Consider the following 19,453-nt stretch of genomic DNA (forward strand, 5'->3'; position numbering starts at 1 on the left):
AGCAGGATGCAGCAAGAAACTTAAGAAGTGATGTGGATAGACTTACCCCAGTGTACTTTTCTCTTTTTTATTAATATAAGATGACAAAAGCAAGCAATATGCTACTGCAAAGGCAGCAGAAAATTGTCCTGTCTGACAGTGACAATAATGGTTTCAAGCTAGTTTAGAGTGAGGACGAAGTCAAAGGAGGTTGTTTCTGGTGGTAATGATCCATGTAACTACTTTGTAAGGTACTAAAGCAGATTTTGCAGAGAGCTGTATTCAGGCCCACATGTACAAATTAATTTTATCAATTTTGGTAACTGAAGGGCTTTGGACTATACAGACAACAGCAATGAATGGACAGCGGTTACTGGTTGGGTTGGGCCAATGAAAAACTTCCTCATAAAAATCAAAGTTTATTTGTCTATACGTCGATATATAGTAATTAAGATACATGGGTCATTAAAAACAAACACATAGCATACATAGTGAATTCTGTTATTCCTGTTTGTATCACTTATGACAGTTTATTTAAACGTGTTAAAACTCATACAAAACTAGCACCTTATTAATACATATGCAGCAAGTTTATTGTATTAGTTGAAGTACACAAATAGCAGACGTTACTGTAGGAGTGAAAAGCTTCTTAGAAAAGCTGGCTCAGAACCTGAAATAATGCAGACACTTCTTTTTTTCTCTGTTGCTAAGAGCTTGGTAGACATTCAGTAATGTGAAGCAGGGAAAATGCACTGTTCCTATATTGCTAGCAGTGGGCAGAAGTGCCTTTAGATGATTTTGTGCTATCCAAAAAGTGTTTTATGTGTAGGAGACACATTCTGTATTTAAACTCATTTTAGTGCATTGAAAGCAATCCCTTAGAAGAGTTTTAAGTCATAAATTCTTTTAATTTCAGGGCATTAAAACACCATTGATTCCTGTAATATTGTTGACAGCAATGGATGCGTATTACTGTGTGCAGTCACAGGTTTGCAATGATGTGTTTTTTGGTTTGATATCCTCAGATTTTTTACGAGAAGACACAGCAGTTGGAACAAGTTTTTTGAGAGCTGCGGCTCACGATGATGACCAAGGGACAAATGCAATTGTTACATATTCCTTATCAAGTCAGCAACCAGCCTACCTTCAGATCCATCCAAGCACTGGCTGGATATATGTGAATCACCCTATCTCCCAGGTAACTACAATGGTCACCTGATTGTTGGCTATTTGAAGTTGTAAGTTTCGTTGATAGCTATTTAGTAAATAAAATGGGGGTTGGGAGTTGGCATAATGGTTAAAGTAGTTACCTTACAAACACAAGGTGTAGGGTTTGATTCTCACATGGGGTAATTGGCTAGGCTCAAAATGGCCCACAAGGGCAATTAGCCTTGTACTTATCTATAACGTATGAACCTATAAAACAACACTTAAAGAAAGGCACAATAAGTTTTTCTGGTTTTGTGGGGAAACAAATTAAATATTTGTAACTGTTGTTAATACCATGATCTATACAGTAGAATCTGGGACAGTAAAATTCATACCTGAGGTTTGCAGTTTGGTACATTTAACCACTGTGTGTTAACTTCAAGATCACTCGTGGGGACTAGATAATTGATAAACCAATGACTGCGTTGTTAGCCTGTACTTACGCTGTGATGTTTTGAATAGTAAGTCATTTCCCAGATTTGGTGTTATTTTAAGCCTAACCCCATGTGACCATGATGTGTATTTCTGTTCTTTCCTGGGTACAGCTGCAGTATAGCTACCAACGCCCTACCTCAGGAATCAGCGACAAAGTGAATAAATAAAAGAACAAAGGACTGAAGTCAGGGACACTTGTTAAATTTTCGTATTATTCGCTAATCAGGTTGGCAGATTAAGAAAATCTGTATTATGTGAATTTTCTAAAGTAAAGACTGTATCTGCAATATATTCCGCTATTTGTAATCCTCATTTATCCTAAAATCACAAATTTAAAGAGCGTTGATGTGAAATTCAGAGGCACAATTACAGGCATCCACTGCAGCATTTTCCATTAAGGTGACATTTGTTTTTGTACGTTTTATTATGCTACCTGCAGTTAATCTGTTTTTGCTCGTTTTATCACTAGTGTTAAAATGTCACATGCTTGTCTTTCTTTGTGTTTGAACCTGTTCTTTTAGCCCTTGTAGTTCACCCTTGTAGCAAAAATGAGAAGTCATTTTCTGGAAATATAGTACTTTCTAAAACTACATACTGTCACCATGGACATCTGCGCGTTACACCAAGGACATCCAGACACTTGAGCTTCATTACATATGTATATAATTAAGTGCTGCTCCACATTGCTGGAAGATTAATCTAATTTCCCATCTACTCAGTTTGTATTTACTGTTTTCCTTACTCCCACAGATGTAGCGGCAGTCTAATATTAACCTTCCTCAGAGACATAGCACATACTTGGGCTGGGTTACCCTTGTTACATCTTTAGTCTGATCTGAAATGACAGCTGTTGTTCTGATCTGCAGTGCTGTATTATGTAAAGTGGAATATTATTGACATACAGTAAACTCTCGGTTAACCGGCACCCATGGGATTGGTAGATGCCAGATAACTGCAGTTTCTGGTTGCTTGAGAGTTACTGTTAAAAACAGGCCTGACTGATACTGTACCCTATACTATTTGTTTGGTTTGACTTCTTCTCAGGTTGGGGAGAGAGGGAATTTATTCCTGTCTTCCCTTTTAAGACTCTAAAACTCTAAAAAGATAAGGTATGTTTCTGCCGGGGATGAGGGGGGAACACTTGAAGATAGTACTGTATTTCTTCGATTTTTTTTTCCTGTTTGCTTTAGAGTTCTGGTTGCTTGAGTTCTGGTTAACTGAGAGTTTACTGTAGTTACATTTTAATTTGTTAAACACATTCTTTCAGACCTCTTGACAGTCAGGTTACACTATCTTTGAGAGTACAGGAAAATAAATTCTGTCTCCACCTCTTCCCCATCTATCTCCAGAGTTGTTAGGGCTAAATTACATCATCTTATTCATTTATTGATTGATTGATTGATTGGCTGCATTTGCCATATTTCTGAACATTAAAAATAATAGCAGTGCCCTTTAAAAATCAAAGTAGAAGGCTGGAAAGAGGATCCCTTTCTTATTTTCATATTAGAAGGTCTTGCGATATCACAGCCCTTATAACTAATAATAAAACAATCGTTGCATTGGCCTGTTTCACTTATTTAATGATGCATATACCCTTAAATAGATTTGCCTTTATGAAGAAACTCAAATCTAGAAGGAGCACAGCTAAACCTGAGGACAAAAATCACAGCACTGTACCTAAATCAAAGCTGTTTCACATTTTCTGTTTCCACCTCATCAACAGGTTCTTCAACTGTTTTTGCTTGCAGCCATTGGTGTTCTGTCTCCTGCATTTCTAAAGTTGAAGTTCTTTCTCCCAGCAGGTTTGATTTCATTATCTGATCTATCTAAACCAGCATTGAAATCGGTATATTTAGCACATACCTTTGTTGCTCTTTCCTTGAACCAGGCATTACTTCATAATATGTTCTCACTATATATATAAACTCCTAAGGAGTCAAGTGAGGTGACCCAGTATCCCTATCTCTGTACGGATGAGCCACATTTTTTGTGGTCTACTCAGTCAAAAGCTTTATTATGGTCAGTAAAGTAGAAGTAAATATTTTTTTGGAGCTATGTTGTTTTCTTTACTGTCCACTGGATGTGTCACTTTGATATCTGGTGTCTCCTCCTCTTTTAAAACCAGCGTGTACATCTGGCATCCACTGTCTATATATTCTTGAGCTCTAACTTGCAAGATTGCAAGCATTTTTCCAGATAGCTTGTGAAAAAAATGCAATTCTGTGATAATATGAGCACTAGTATTACCTTAATTTTTGTTAGTGCAATGACCGCTTGTGTTTTCTAAATTCATTAGAAAAATTACCACTGACACTGTAACAGCATCATTTTGCAAGACTTGTAAAACAATTTAGCTGGAATTCCATCATTTCCTGCAACCTTGTTATAATAAGCTAGGTTTTCTAGGACCTACTAAACTTCATTCTCCAGGAAGTCTGAGAAGATACCATCATGTGCATCAGTCATATGGGGGCCTTTCTTGTATAGCTGTTCTGTAACCTCTTACTATGACTTTTGAATACTGGTTTGATTCTGCGAGGTGCCCCATCTTTGTTTTCTGTCATGTACATTTGTACATTAAAGATTCACCTTAAAAGTGAGTCTTCTAGAAATGATCTTGTCTTTCTCATTCGGATATCTTCTTCCAGTTCTTTGCACTGTTCATTAAAGTATGCCTCTTCTTCATTAAAATATGCCTCCTCACCTCTTATCTGTCTTACCTATTTTCTATCATTAGATCAGAAGACAACTGTTATTACTCATAAGTGTAACGCAGGGGTCCTTTGTCTTTTATGTAAATTACTTCAACTTTGATCCCTACATTAGATGTTTACATATCTACCAGCTGTCCAAGGTATACAGTATAGAAGACGGAGGTAAACATTTCATGCATGATTCAAAAGGCACAATTATCTTTCATCATCTTGATGGTACATTGATTTCATGGTCTAAGCCAGTGGAAGAGGCATTTCTTCATCTAAGTTGACCACTATAGTAGATGCAGCACTTTTGCACATCCTTAATTAGTTCATTCTAGCGATTTTACTACACATTTTGACTCTCCATACAGCAGAGGGGCCATGTTGCCTGTGATTCACAGATTGCATTTCTGAGACAGGGCTTAAAAGCATTTAAAGCCACATCCATCCGTGGTTCTTTTCCTTTTGTCTCACTGCTTAGGGTAGCTCTTAGCATTTGTAATTTAGAAAGCTACTGGGTTCAGTAATTTAGAAGCACAAATTTTCTAGATGTGACTGAGGTCATTAGATGACAAAATCAGGGCCACTGCGGATGTATTTGTAGCATAGGACCACAACATGATAATAATAGCAATACAAGTGGTCAGTGTAAGGACTGATTGGAGAGTTAATCTAAATATCTCACACAGGAGCAACGTAGATAAAAGGCAAAGGACTCTGAGACCAGATCTAAAACCTAAGATCTAAGCAGGTCTTGTTTCTGTTTGAAGTGTACCATCCAGAAATAGCCTTTATTCCGCTCCATTATCCTGTAGTGACAGGTCATTCTTCAAAATCTAGTTTGAACTTTTTGTTTTTGCATGAGACTGTAGAGAGAGTTGCCTGTCTTTTTTAAATTTGTTTTCTGTAATTATTTGTTTATTTTTATGCAGTCATATTTGTTGTGGCAGTACAAAGTGAATAATACAGAGGCACAGTTTCAGCTTAACAAAAACTACACTGCTGAGTAAAAGTAACCAGTGTGATACCTCAGCATTATGTCCAAGTTGCATATTCCAGATAATATCCCAGTATTTTAACAAGATGTTAACCTCCTAGCTGCTTGTTCTGTTTTAAAGCATCAGTTAATGATCTGGCCGACCTCCCAGAATGTATATTCAATATAGTGCACCTCCGCAAACTATTGAAAATGATATATGTTGTAAAAAATCACATTATTTACTGTATGTAAATCTTAATGTGTGGCTTAATGTAAAAGGAAAAGGAATCCCAACTTTAAAAGCATACAATTTCAGGGAGTAAAACAATATCATTAAATGTACCATGAATGTGGAATGAGTTAAGGGAGTTCTTTGTGTGATGATGAGATTAGCATATAGTTCAGTATGGTTGGGAGTCACATGAGTATACAAAGGTAATTTATCTGTTGGATAATTATGTGATTATATGCAGCTTAAAAAAAACACTTTTAGTGATCATTCACTTTGATTTTTTCCCTTCTGTTGTACGTGTGTGTGTGTGTGTGTGTGTGTGTGTGTGTGTGTGTGTGTGTGTGTGTGTGTGTGTGTGTGTGTGTGTGTGTGTGTGTGTGTGTGTGTGTGTGTGTGTGTGTGTGTGTGTGTGTGTGTGTGTGTGTGTGTGTGTGTGTGTGTGTGTGTGTGTGTGTGGGGTGGTGTGTATGAGGGATGGTGTATTTCCTCCCACATGTGGGTGCTACAAAAAAAAACTTATTCTGTGATGTGCTGATAGTGGCCTTCAGCTATATGTAATAGCTGAATTGTCGATCTCTGAAATGTCCTTCAGTGAATGACCACGAATCATCCCATAGAGAGGGAAAACAGCATTTTCTTCCTTCTTTTTCAACTGTCTTTGTTAATTGAAAGTCTAACGGATTGGTTATATTTGCATTCCTTTTCACAAAATGAGTCCCAAAACTTGGTAAATTATAGCTTTCTGTTTAAGGGTGATAAAGCTGAAATGTTTTACTCATTCTCAGACAATTCTTTAATTTATTTAGATCTACTTTGCAGTTCATCGTAAGGAAGCTACATACCACTTTAAGCACTGACAGTCTGCACTGACTTAATTTTCTCTCCTGAAAATGTTGAAATATTACATCCACAAAATGAACGTTTAGGCTGGTAATGCATCTGTTTTTTCAATTTATTTTGCAGACTTCTCGTATTGGCCAAAATATCATTGCAACTGATGGGGGCAATCGCAGCAGCTCAGTGGAGCTAACTGTAACCATCACAAACGTTTACAACCAGCCACCCCAGTGGGACAAAGCAGAGTATTATGTGATCATTGCAGAGAATACCATTCGAGACTCCAAGGTTGTGGTAAGTGTGGTATTTCTGTACAACTATTGTAACGCCTTTGTTTGAGCTACATTAACTTGAGCAGAATACTAGCGCCCAGCAGAGTTATAAGTATGCCTTTGTTCCACTAATACAAACAACCGTGTCCATTACTAACATTTTCACATCTATCTTTTACCTCCCAAAACATTTGGACCTTGCTAACAAACACTGAAAACTCAGTTGTAAATAATGTGTATATGATTTAAGTCTCTTGTAACTATGACTATCTCCAGTCGTAGACTAACACTTCTTGACTCTACTGCCCATAATTAACATCGTTATCTCTAACCTCTAACTTATTGCTCTTTGTTTTAAAGTGTGCATTACCATAATGTAACCTGAATAACTTGCCTTAACTCTGCTATTTATATGTTTACTCCTGCATATCCCTATTTACAGCTGTTCCACTATAAATATACTGTTTCAACATGATATTCTGATTGTACCTGAGTGACTGTATTGCACCTGTGTGACTGTATTGCACATGAGCAACTGTATTGCACCTGCATGACTGTATTGCACCTACATGACTGTATGACTGTATTGTACCTGTGTGACTGTATTGTACCTGCGTGACTGTATTGCACATGAGCGACTGCATTGTATCTTCTTCTTCGGCTTTTTCTTGGTTAGGGGTCCCACAGCGGATCACCTGTCCACTCATGATTGGCAGTGAAGTTTTACGGTGTCGAGTTGCCAGCCCGGTACTCAACCTTCCACAGAAGCCACCACACTCACGCCTAGGGTCAATTTAGAGTACCCAATCCACCTACAGCATTTCTTTGGGATGTGGGAGGAAACTGGAGCACTCGGAGGAAACCCACACAACCACAGGGAGGACATGCAGACTCCACAGAGAAGGCACCCCAGCTGAAGATCGAACCAGAGAACCTGTTGCTGTGAGGTGGCAACACTAACCGCTGCACCACCGCGGCCACACTCCAGTGACTGTTTTGTATCTACATGACTGTATTTTACCTGTGTGACTGTTTTGCATCTGTGTAACTGTTCTGTACCTGTCTGATTATAACACTGTGAATGTATTCTTTAATTTAATATACTTTTGTGTAATGTGAACCAGTTTGGTATGCTACTGTCTATCATTTTCCAATACTACAGCATCAAAGATGATACTAATGTTTAGTTTTCCTGTGATAATTTACATTATGTTTTGTATTGTATTGAACCAATGGAGGTTTTTTCCTGGGTCTCCACTGAAAAGGAGTTCTACAACCAGATGGACTTCCCCAGTCAACTAGTGATGATGAAGTTAATAACATAATGATTTTTTGCTTGGCATGTATAAAAAATCTATTTGTTTACAACTAAGCACACTGGATTCACAGTCCCTTTTCAGGGGTGACCCAGGAGCAATGTCTGGTTAAATTACTTGCTCAAGGTCATACAGTATGCAAATGATAAGTGAAGGAATCGAACCTTGTACTAGAGGAACAACTGCACACTGCTTTAAACCTTTGAACCAGCAGGTATTTAACTTTAAAGAGGTTCATTTCCCCCTTTTACCTCTTGGACAGTGTTGACTTTTGGATTATGCTTCTATCACAGTGTTTACTGTACATAATTAATTTACTTACTGAAGCAATAGCCGGGGAACCTAGACCTTTGGATAAAGGTCAGTCTTAATGCTTCTGATTTGCCAGTCTTATTTGTCTAATTAATTTTAAAACAGGTAGCTAAAAAATACTTAACTTCCAAGGTGCTTTATTGTCTCAGAATCACAAAATCATACAAAAATTCAAGGCAAATGATACTTGCGACCATTACATTCTCAATAGACACCCTTAGACTGTACCTCCCCTCTCAAACAGGGTTGAGCCAGTTAAACTTGGGCTGAATTTGTAAATACCCACCCTATCATCCAGGTATTGTCTGAAGGAAGATGCTGTGTCACAGTGCTTGATCTGTGGGGAGTTTATTCCAGAGGCTGGAGACACACTGGGTCATTCCAGAGGCTGGAGACACTCTGGGTCATTCCAGAGGCTGGAGACACTTTAGGTCATTACTGTCCACTGCATCTTATTAATCATCTGATGACCATTCATATCTCTCGTTCTGTTGTAAGTGGGGCTGTTTTATTTGAGTACGTGCAAGAGATCCAAGACCACTAGGTCCCTATTGGTGTGAAAGGCAAGACGCAGATCTCTTTGGAGCAGTCTCTGTATTGCTGAGGTCATGGACAGTGCTTCCAGTATTTTCTTTTAAGCCAGTGTGATCTTCGTAGTTAGGAATGTCTGGGTTCTTTCTAGTTGTTTAATATGTCTGCTGAGGTACATCTGTGCAAAATAGAAGAATTTCCTTGCCACTGTTATTTGGTGATCAAAAGACAGGAAATAGTAAACACCTCCCCTAAAAAATGAAATAGTAAACAGCTCCCCTAAAAATGAAATAGTAAACAGCTCCCCTAAAAAATGAAATAGCAAACAGCTCCCCTAAAAAAACGAAATAGTAAACAGCTCCCCTAAAAATGAAATACACCCCAAGTTGCAAGGTCCCATTGTCATTTTCTGAAGTGGGGTATTATCTGTGCTGTATGCTGGGAGGGGAGAGGCTGTCTACCAAAACTGTTGATGTTTCATTTTTTAACATGTAGTTTAAGCCCATGTTCAGTATACCAGGTATTTATTAGTGTAAGTTCTTGCTAAAGAGCTTTGGTATCAAAAGGGGATTGGGCAATGAATGGAGATTGGAAAAGGAAATAGCAAACAACAGAGGTCCCAGCACTCAGCTCTGAGGCATAACACTAGTTTCATTCATACTCTGTGATGCTGACACTGGAACCATGTGGATTCTGTCCTTTAGCCAGTTTGTTATCCATCTTATCATGTAGAGATTAGTTACTAGGCTTGTTCATAGGTTCATAGGTAGGTACTAGGCTATTGGCCCTAGGGCCTATATAAGCCTAGCCAAAAAGGTACCCTGGCTTTCCCCACCCAAGAAAATTATTTACCTGTGCCCCTGTTGAGCAGAGCCACAGAGGTGATTCCCGGGGTGAATTTCCTATTTCCCATCCAATCATCAAGATTTTTCTTGCGTGCTAATGAGGAGCTTTGTTTGATATAGATAGGTAGTTTGTTCCAGAGTATGGGAAGTCTCTGGGACAGGAATCTACCCCTCCAGCAGGTCCTGTTTATTGTGGTGACAAGGTTTAGGTCCCTAGAGCATGTAGGTCAGAGGGATTGGGATTTCTTTAAGTGGAGCATGTCCAACAGCTCTGGGTTTGACATAGCTTTGTATGTTAGGCAGAGATCTCCTCTGAGTAGGCGATATGCGATGGAGGAAAGCTGGAGTTTTTTGAGACGGCCTGTGTAGGGCATCTGTTTGATGCCAGTAATCCTCTTTGTGAGGTATTTCTGCGGCTTTTCCAGTTATTGTAGATGTCTTGTGAGGTACATACCAAAAGGGGTGCTGTACTCTATGATGGGCATAATGAGTGATGAGTAGAGGGGAACAATGACCTCTTTTTTCCTGGATGAGAAACCTTTTGTGATAAGGTGTGCCACGTAGAAGGAGTTCCTGACTATTGTGGCGATGTGATTATCAAAGGAGAGACTACTGTCCACCTGTGTCCCAAGGTCTCTTATCACACTTTCGGTGTTAAGTAGACTACCACTTATGTGGTAACTCATGGGTACAGAGTTTTTGCCTAAGGGGATGACAATGCACGTTTTGGCATTGAGCTTGAGGCCATGGCTTTGATACCAGGCATCTGTCTCAGTGAGGCCCTTTTGTAGGATGTCCACATCATTAGGAGTTTCGGTTATGGCTCCTAGTTTGCAGTCATCTGCGAACTTCATTAGCCAAAGACCTTCTATGTTAGCCTGTACTTCAGAAAAGTAGATACCAAACAGGAGAGGACCCAGGAATGATCCCTGCGGTACTCCACTTGTCACTGGTCTGAAGTCTGATTTGGTGTCTGCTGCTTTCACAGTGTGGGTTCTGTCAGTGAGCCAGTTGGCAACCCATCTTGTGACATAGGGATTTATACCTAGTTTAGTGAGTTTATCTATAATTCCAGAGTGGGGGATGGTGTCAAAAGCCTTGGTGAGATCTAGATAGGCTGTGTGAACCACCTTACCCTCATCTACGGCTTTGGTGACAGCTTCAAAGAAGTCTATCAGGTTTAGGAGACATGAGCTGCCTTTCACAAACCTGAACTGGGTGGGGTCCTGAGTTTGGAGATTACCAATGTCTTTGTTTATAAGCTCCATGATGATACGATCCATGGCCTTGCAGACCAGGCTCATTAGGCTAATGGGGCGGTAGTTCCTGGGGTCTGTGGTGGCTCTCCCTTTGTGGAGTGTGATAACCATCACTGTGCACCATTCAGTGGGCACAAAGCCTGAGATGAGGCTATGATTAAACATGGTGCTTAGGTAGAGTGCCAGTTCAATCTGTAGTTCATGTAGAATGCAGCCTGGGATGTTGTCAGGTCCCATGGATGCTGTGTTCTTAGCTTTGGAGAGTGTGGTTTTTACCTGTGCAGCCGTGATTACAGGAACTTTGCCTTCTTCCGGTATGGAGATGGGCCCTTTAGGGGGTGAGAGGCGAGTAAAGTTAGCACTGAACCTGTCTGCCAGGATGTTGGCAATATCAGTCGGTTCTGTATATTTAGTGCCATTGTGCTGTAACTCAGAGCAGATCTGAGTGTTGTCATTGAGATTCTTGACATAGCTATAGAATGCTTTGTGGTTGTCTTTAAGATCAGTGGCAATTTTGTTTTTGTAACTAGCTTTGGAGGATTTTATGAGAGATCTCAGCTTCTTACTGAGGCTGACCAGGGAGTTCTTCCAATCATGGGATTTTACTCTTTTTTTGCAACAGTTTCTTTCTTCTGTTGTAGAGTTTGTTTATGGCAGGGGACCACCAGATTGGCTTCCTTTTTTCTGGAGGATAGCATCTTGGTTCTGTTAGGGATAGCACGATCCATGCACTCATGTAAGTGCTTATAAAGTGCATTTGTGTAGGATTCAGTAGTCGTACCTCTATTGTCCATCTGCATGGGTGTTGTGAAGTTTGCCACTTCTGTCTTAAGAAGCGTGAAGTTGGCTTTGGAGAAATTGTTTATGGTAGATTCCCTAATGGAGGGTGTGGGGGGTGTGGATGTCTAGGGTGATTAGCTTGTGGTCAGACCTGACCAATGAGAAGACCACTGGTGTGGAACACCGGTCACCCATGTTGGTAATGACCAGGTCTAGGATATTGCTGCCCTTGGTGGGGGTGTGGATAAGTTGACCCAAGGCGTTGGAATTTATGAATTCCAGAAAACGTTGAGCAAAAGAGTTGGTATATGAGTAGTTTTCTAAGTTAATGGTCAGGTAGTTGAAATTGTCCATTATTAGGATGTTGAGTTGTACCCTAATATTTTCCAGTGTATCAAGAAATGAGGAGTGGGAATCCTGGGGCATGGTGGGGGATCTGCAGCAAGTTACAATCTCGGATGCATTATGCTGAGCAACTAGCCTAGAGGTGTGGATATCCTTAATGAATATGGACACGCCTCTGCCTTTAGTGTTTCAGTCCAGGTTAGGTATAATGTAAGGTATAATGCAAATGCCTTGGTTAGATCAAGGTATGCTGTGTGGACAGCATGACTCCTGTCAACAGCTTGTGTCTCACTTTCAAAGAAATTCACCAGATACTTCAGACATCTGCCCCTTAAAAAGCTGAAGTGCTGTGGCTCTAGCATGATGAGATTTTTAATGCCAGGTTTTATCGGGTCAGTTGTGATATATTCCATGACATTGAATATGAGATTTGTCTGGCAGATGGGTATATAATTCCCAGGGTCCATAGTGGAACCACCTTCACAGAGTAGCATCACCACTGCTGTGTACCATAGTTCCAGAACACAGCCTGTTGCTAGGCTCAGGTTAAATATTTTAAGGAGCGTCTCTCTTGTGGCATATTTAATGGTGTTTATTAAACATCATGGTATATTATCAGATGCCATGAAGACAGTGGGCATATTTAATGTAGTTTATTATACAAACTGGTATATTTTCAGGTCCTGTGGAGTAAGTGGACATATTTAGTGCTGTTTATTAAACATGCAGGTATGATGGTCTTTAGTGATGATGGCAGGTTTGTGAGATAAAGGGTTAAGAGGATATGATATTACTGTAATGTTTATAGACCGATAAAGAGGCATTCCTTGAAATGCTTCTGTATTTGTTTTTTTACTTCAATAATCAATGCATTTATTTATTTGCATGCCTTCACTGCTTTGTTTTCTTGTTTTATGGTTTATTTGTCATTTCAGATGGTACCTCCCTTTTTGCTGTAGTTGTATTCTTCCTTCTTAAGAATTCATTCATGATTTATCGTCTGGTTCTTCGGAGTGGGTTTGCATTTGTAATTATTTGCCAGTATAGGCTGTGGCTCCACAGAAACTCCAAATAGTTAAAGGCAGGTATTAGAAAACGATTTAAAGCGTGAATGTTTTGGGGTTGTGTTAGGACCATATTTTATTGATTCATCATTTTAAAAATTATTGATTTGAAATTGCTAAGGAGTATGATAAATTATTGGTCTTAAATATACCAAGACTAGCTTAATAACAATGTTAGCTCTATTCTTTTGGAATGTACTTGGAGGGTAATCTTACCAAGTGTGACTGATTTCGTAAGCTTGTCTTTCGGCTTTTCCCTGTTAGGGGTTGCCACAGCAGATCACCGGTCTGCAGATTGACTGGCAGTGAAGTTTTTATGGTGTCGAGTTGACACACACACACACACACACACACACACACACACACACACACACACACACACACACACACACACCTGCATGTCAACCCTGAAAACCCAACTAAACCCACTAAATCCATAACAGTTAGGAACTTTTTCAAAGCAAACTACATCCTATTAAGTGACAGTTTGTCAAAATTCACGGCTCCTGTAAAGCCTGAGAACACAGCCACCTATGCAGAATTATTTACAGAAACACTGTACAAACATGTAAATGGCTGAATTGAGGCTGCAGTACATACCAGAAGTAAGCCCAGCTCTATCACCAAAACCAAACCCCACTGGTGGAATACTTACTTTAACAGGGTATATATCAAAAGAAAGAAGTCATGGCCAAAATCAGAAAGAGCAACTCTCAGAGACAAGAGCTCTCTGATTTAACTTAACAAGAAACTGAGAGGTCTAATAAAAAGTACAACAAGGTCAATTAAAAGGTCAGGATAGCCTCAAATGCTAAAGACAATGACAACACCATCTTCAACTACCTCAGGAACCTTAAAGGTAACAGTCAGCAGTGTGCAGAACTGGTGGTAAATGGCACAACCTTCACTGACCAGGGTGACATAGCAAATCTTCTGACTAATTTATTTCTAACTTCACCCTCCATTTCTCCCCACTACCCCTGTGAAGTCTTTTTTAGCATATCTTCCCAACTATCAATAGGGAGCAGCTGGTGCTTGCTAAGACCAAAAACACTGCTTCAGTGGGCTCTGACAATATCCCTGGTTGATTCCTAAATAGCCTAAAACATGACCTATCAGAACCACTTCAGGGACTCTTCAACTACAGACTCAAAACAGGTTACATGTCAGGTGAATGGAGGGCCACAATAGTCATCCCTTTTCATAGGGCTGAACCAACAAGTGACCCAAGGAACTATAGACCCATCAGTCCGACAAGTCTAATATGCAAAGCTGTGGAACAAATTGTCAAGGAAATGATCAACAAAAATGTTGGCAACTTACAGATGCTGCACCTATCCCAGTTTGGCTTTGCTAAGGGAAGGTCTTGCCTACTCTTCCTGGTAGTCTTCTTTGAGAGTGTCACTAAGGCTATGGGTGAGGAAAAACAGTGCATATTACCTACCTTGACGTAGCCAGGGTGTTCAATACAGTACCGATTCAGGTATTTTTAACAAATTCTCAGAACTAGACATAAATCCGTACATACTCACTAGATGGCTCTCAGATATGACTTAAGAAGTGAGGATTGATGAGACCACTTCCACCAGGAGACCGGTCACCAATGGAATACCCCGGGCTTCCATGTTGGGTCCGCTCCTGTTTGGCATCCACTTCTTAGAAGTCAAGACTAGTGTCAAAGTAGTCTGGCTCACCAAGTTCTCAGAGGACTGTAAATTGGGAGCTGTCATAGATTCCCCGTACACCAACATCCTACAAGATGGTATAGCACAAACAAATGACTGGTGTCAAAGCCATAGATTTAAACTCAATGTGAAGAAATGCATTACAGTGCCCTTTGGGAAATCAGCCTCCCAACCTAATTAATCCATTGAAAAAACACCCCTAATAGTTGACCAAATAGTTAGAGATTTGGGAACATATGTAGGCAGTAATCTGGCCTTTGACCAATACGTAGTGAAGATAGTCTGTATCACCCAACTCAAAAGCAAGGGTATGGCATCCAGGTCCGAGGAAGCTATAGTGCCACTCTGTTCAGCCCTTATCAGACCCATCATTGAGTAAATGCCCCGTTTGACATTTACTTAACAAGGCAGATGCAACAGTTGGAATGCCATCAAAGGTTCCTCACCAAAAGAATCTGAGGTATGACCACCCTGTCCTACACAGATGACCTTAAAGCTCTAGCTCTGTACTCAGTCTAATACAGGTTACTGAGAGCCAATATATGCCTTGGTATATAAGGCATCCTCAGATCCATCTCTGATGGATATCTTGCACATCCACAAAACAAACAACACTAAAAACACTAGGATCCAAAGACCTGAACTTTGCCTGTGGCATAAATAGAACATGCTGGAAGGACTGATATGTGTATCAAAGAAATAAGCTTCCCATGTATGTGAAGCAGAGTTCATCCTTTACTCTTTTCAAATGAAACCTTGATCATTAGGTGGGAAATTGCAAACTCACCCCCAGTCTTGCCCCCATGTCTCTGATAGACAGAGGTTGACAGTAAGTAAATTAATCTCCAACTAACATACCCCCCAACATAACCCTTAACTACCTCCTTACTAACATACCCCACTATATAGGTATCCAATGAACTTGGGCGAAGAAACTGGGTTGAGTTGCACAGCTAGGTTGTAAGGACCTTGGTGGTCATTAGCCTAGTATAAATCTATGAACCTAGGAAGCCAAAACCATGACCCCTTGCACCACCCATATGAAGGGCTTCACTCTCCACACTCCCTTAACTATATGTACCACCTCCACAATCAGAGTGTCAGTGGAAAGGGAAATCGCCTGGAAGGGTAAAACATGGTATTGAAAATTTGTAATCTCCCTAAGCACAGAAACCATTCTGGAAATTAGGTCATTCCAGTTTGCTGCTGTGGCAATTTTAAAGATAATTTCTTATACTGTAAGGACAAACTGTTGCTTTTGCATTTTTAGGGCTTCTTCTGTGTAAGTTCATTCATTGTAAGGAGACTTTTTTTTGCATTTGGTTTGCGCCCTAGTGGCAGGCAAGATCATTATGTTTAATCCTAAAGGTTAATGTTGATGGACACAGGATTGCATGAACTGGGAATGGTAGCCAGTTTGCTTTCTGTAGGTCAAGGTAGCAGAGTTCATATTTAAGGACAAATGTAGAGTATTTTTTTAATGGTGGTTTTAATGAGCTGGTATTGTAACCAGAGCTGAGAGAAATTATTAGTAGAGCTTTGGTGTTAAGACATTCCTTGTAATTGCTGTGCTACATTCATGAGTTAGGTGGCATGAAACAATATGGCAGGCTTTAAGCTGTGTAGGTTACCTTGCTTTCAAGGGGTTTCTACCACTTTACTCTACTTACTAGACTTCAGTGGTTTCCTTACAAAATATTTTAACTTGCACCCAGCTCTCATTTGCTGTTTCACTCATCTGCTATGCCTCACTCACAGGTCTGCTTTCTTTTTGCAACCCTCATGAAACCTTAGCTCCTCAGAACAATTCCTGCTCCAATACACCCTTCTGCTAGAAAATCCAATGACAGACTGGTCTCCACTTCCCTGCTGAGTTTATGAAATTATCTCCCCTCCTCCATCTTATTTCTAAGGTCTGAAAGGGAGTAAAAATCACATCTGCTCAGTCTAAACCACTGTGGACACTGCAGACTACTCTGACCTATGCCTGGCATAACCAGCTTCCTTTATCTCTCTCCCTTATTTCTACTCATGCCTGTAACCTACTGGCTGTGTACATCTCATCCCATTTTAAAAGTCTACAGAATATGGACAAGGTGTCAGATGGCACTATCTTACAGTGCTTAACACAGTTTGTTGTGAATGTTATTTGTCTGATTGTGATTAGCATCTTCTGCTAGTAGTAAACAATTTGCTTTTTCTTACATCTTGATTATACATATCAACAATATTTGTACTACCTTTCAATAATTTTTTACTCCATGAATCTCTTCTGAAAAAGTGCTTTAGCTCAGTGGGTTCATACAGAGATGTGGGAATTGCATAGTATATGAAATGTGCAGTAGTAAAAATACCTCTGCTGAACAGCTGCTCTTGTGCTGTCACTTCCTGGAGCTCAAACAGACCAATAGCAAAAATGTTTGAAATCTAAGACTTTGTGCTATTGGTCTGTTTTGAAATGTAAGAGTTTGTGCTATTGGTCTGTTTTGAGTTCAATATAGTCTCTCTCACATTGGCTGTACTGTCAAGGCAATGTGAAAGAGGAACTACAACACACAATCTGAGACACAAAGAGCAGTACTTGCCAGAGTGGTTCATGAAGATCACAAATTGACAGGACATTTTATTCTATTTTTTTTTTTTTAAATTAGAAGTGGACCAGGTTTAAGCAAAGCTTCACAGACCACATTAAAAGTGTTAACAGTTTGCATCTGGCCCAAGGCCAGGATTTTGAGCTCACAGGTTTACATAAATTGAATTATGTCAGTTTTGCTGGCAATACCATTTTTAGATTGGCTAATTATAAGCAGTATTTTATTTTTATTCTTTTATTTGAACTTTTTCATTCAAATGTGACCGAATTTCATTTTTGGGAGGCTTGATTTAACAAACACTGTTACTTTTGTAGGTGAACTGTGTGTTTATTTTGCTTTTGCAGTATGGGAAGTTACATTTTTGCACTGAAGTTACCAGGAGATGTGGTCCATGTTTTACCTTTTATTTTGTTTTGCTTTATTCTTACATATTAGTGTAGATTTAGGTTTGATGGGTTCTTTTAGGCTAGTCACAGGCTTCTGAGGTTGTGTGAATATCTGTGCTTAAATGTACAGTGTGTAAACTTGTACTTTCGTTTTCAGCAAGTAGCATAAATATGGCAAGTTTAAGGATAATTCTAGTAGTTTCTTTTTTATGGCACACCAAGGATGTCCTAAACTATTGATGACACACCAGAAGTGTAGATAAACTTTTGATAATGCTCAATCACTCAGTTACAATGAGGTTTGATCATTTTAACATACAAGTAATTCTGTCTAGATACAGTACTAAAGCTCATGGAAGATTAGCCCATGTGTGACCAGAAGGGCACTAATTCCTTCACATAATATGGCGCATTCTGCTGTTCTTTCTGGTGTGGTTTGAATCAACCAGTTTAACATTCACTGGCTTGCACTTAGAGCTGCCCATTGTAAACAACAGTTTTACCTGCTGGCCTGCTACTACACCCATGGAAAAATGCAGACATAAACCTGAACAGCAGTAAGACAATGTCATTAGTTTTGTATACCTTTATAAATATTTCCCACATAATTTTATAGGGCAGGTGAAAGGGATGTACATACCTCTCTGTATGACTGTCTAGATTTTTGCAGCATGTCCAGATTCTTGTCTCATATTTGGCTTGCTCTGCATAAAATGTGTGGTTTTCTAGCAAATCATTGAGGACTGAAGTCATTAAATAATTACAGACATTTGAGTTTAAGACTTCATAACCTTCAACAAAATGCATGCTAGTACAAAACCCATTATTCCAACAACTTTCAAAATTTATGAGTAATATTTAAAATATTTCCACCCCTCCAACCCCCACCCCCAATTAGTTGTGGCTTTTTCCAGATTTCTTGTGCTTAGAAGTTGAAAGGTATGAAGGTATTGTACCTAGTATACCAAAAACACAAGTCGGCCTAAGTCATTACGCTGTAATATTAATTTTTTTACATTAGCAGTAGCATCTGTCAGTCTGTGCAAGTGCACATGTCCCCTATATCATTAGGTGGGTTGCAAATTGGCTCACAGATAGAACATACAGTGTGAAAGTAGTGGACTCTAAGTTAGACTGCCAACCAGTCACGAGTGGAGGCCACAGGGATCGGTCCTGGATCCTCTCTTGTTTGGCATCTACTTCTCAGAAGTCCAGGCCAACACGGAGGGACTCTGACTGACCACATTTGCAGACAACTGCAAGCTGGGAGCCATTAATAACTCCCTAAGTGATGCAGATATCCTACAGAAAGGCCTCACTGAGACCGATGACTGATGTCGAAACCATGGCCTTAAGCTTAATGCTAAAAAGTGCATCATCATCCCCTTTGAGAAAAACTCAGTTCCCACTAATTACCACATCGATGGGAGCTCACTGAATGCTGAAGGCATTATAAGAGATCTGGGGACACAGGGTGACAGCAACCTCTCCTTCAACCACCACATTGCTACTGTGGTCAGAAAGTACTTCTATGTGGCACATCTCATTACCAAAGGTTTTGCATCCAGGAAGAAAGAGGTCATCATCTCTCTCTACTCTTCCCTCAATAGGTCAATCATCGAGTATAATGCCCCATTTGGCATGCACCTCACTGGACCCTTCAACAGTTGGAGAGGCCATAGAAGTACCTCATG

At 39.8% G+C, this 19,453-nt stretch overlaps 1 protein-coding gene across 1 annotated transcript in view; it reads left to right on the forward strand.

Annotated features, from left to right (window-relative positions):
• LOC122797630 (neural-cadherin-like) overlaps window positions 1–19,453 on the forward strand; it is a 796,015-nt gene that overhangs the window by 313,523 nt on the left and 463,039 nt on the right. The window contains exons 11-12 of the mRNA XM_044066174.1: window positions 1,005–1,177; window positions 6,497–6,664. Coding sequence (XP_043922109.1) covers window positions 1,005–1,177; window positions 6,497–6,664 — 341 coding nt within the window. The remainder of the gene's footprint in view (window positions 1–1,004; window positions 1,178–6,496; window positions 6,665–19,453) is intronic.

This window comes from Protopterus annectens, chromosome 3.part1 (genome assembly GCF_019279795.1).
Source record: "Protopterus annectens isolate FY-2018-M chromosome 3.part1, PAN1.0, whole genome shotgun sequence".
NCBI classification, from domain to species: Eukaryota; Metazoa; Chordata; order Ceratodontiformes; family Protopteridae; genus Protopterus; species Protopterus annectens.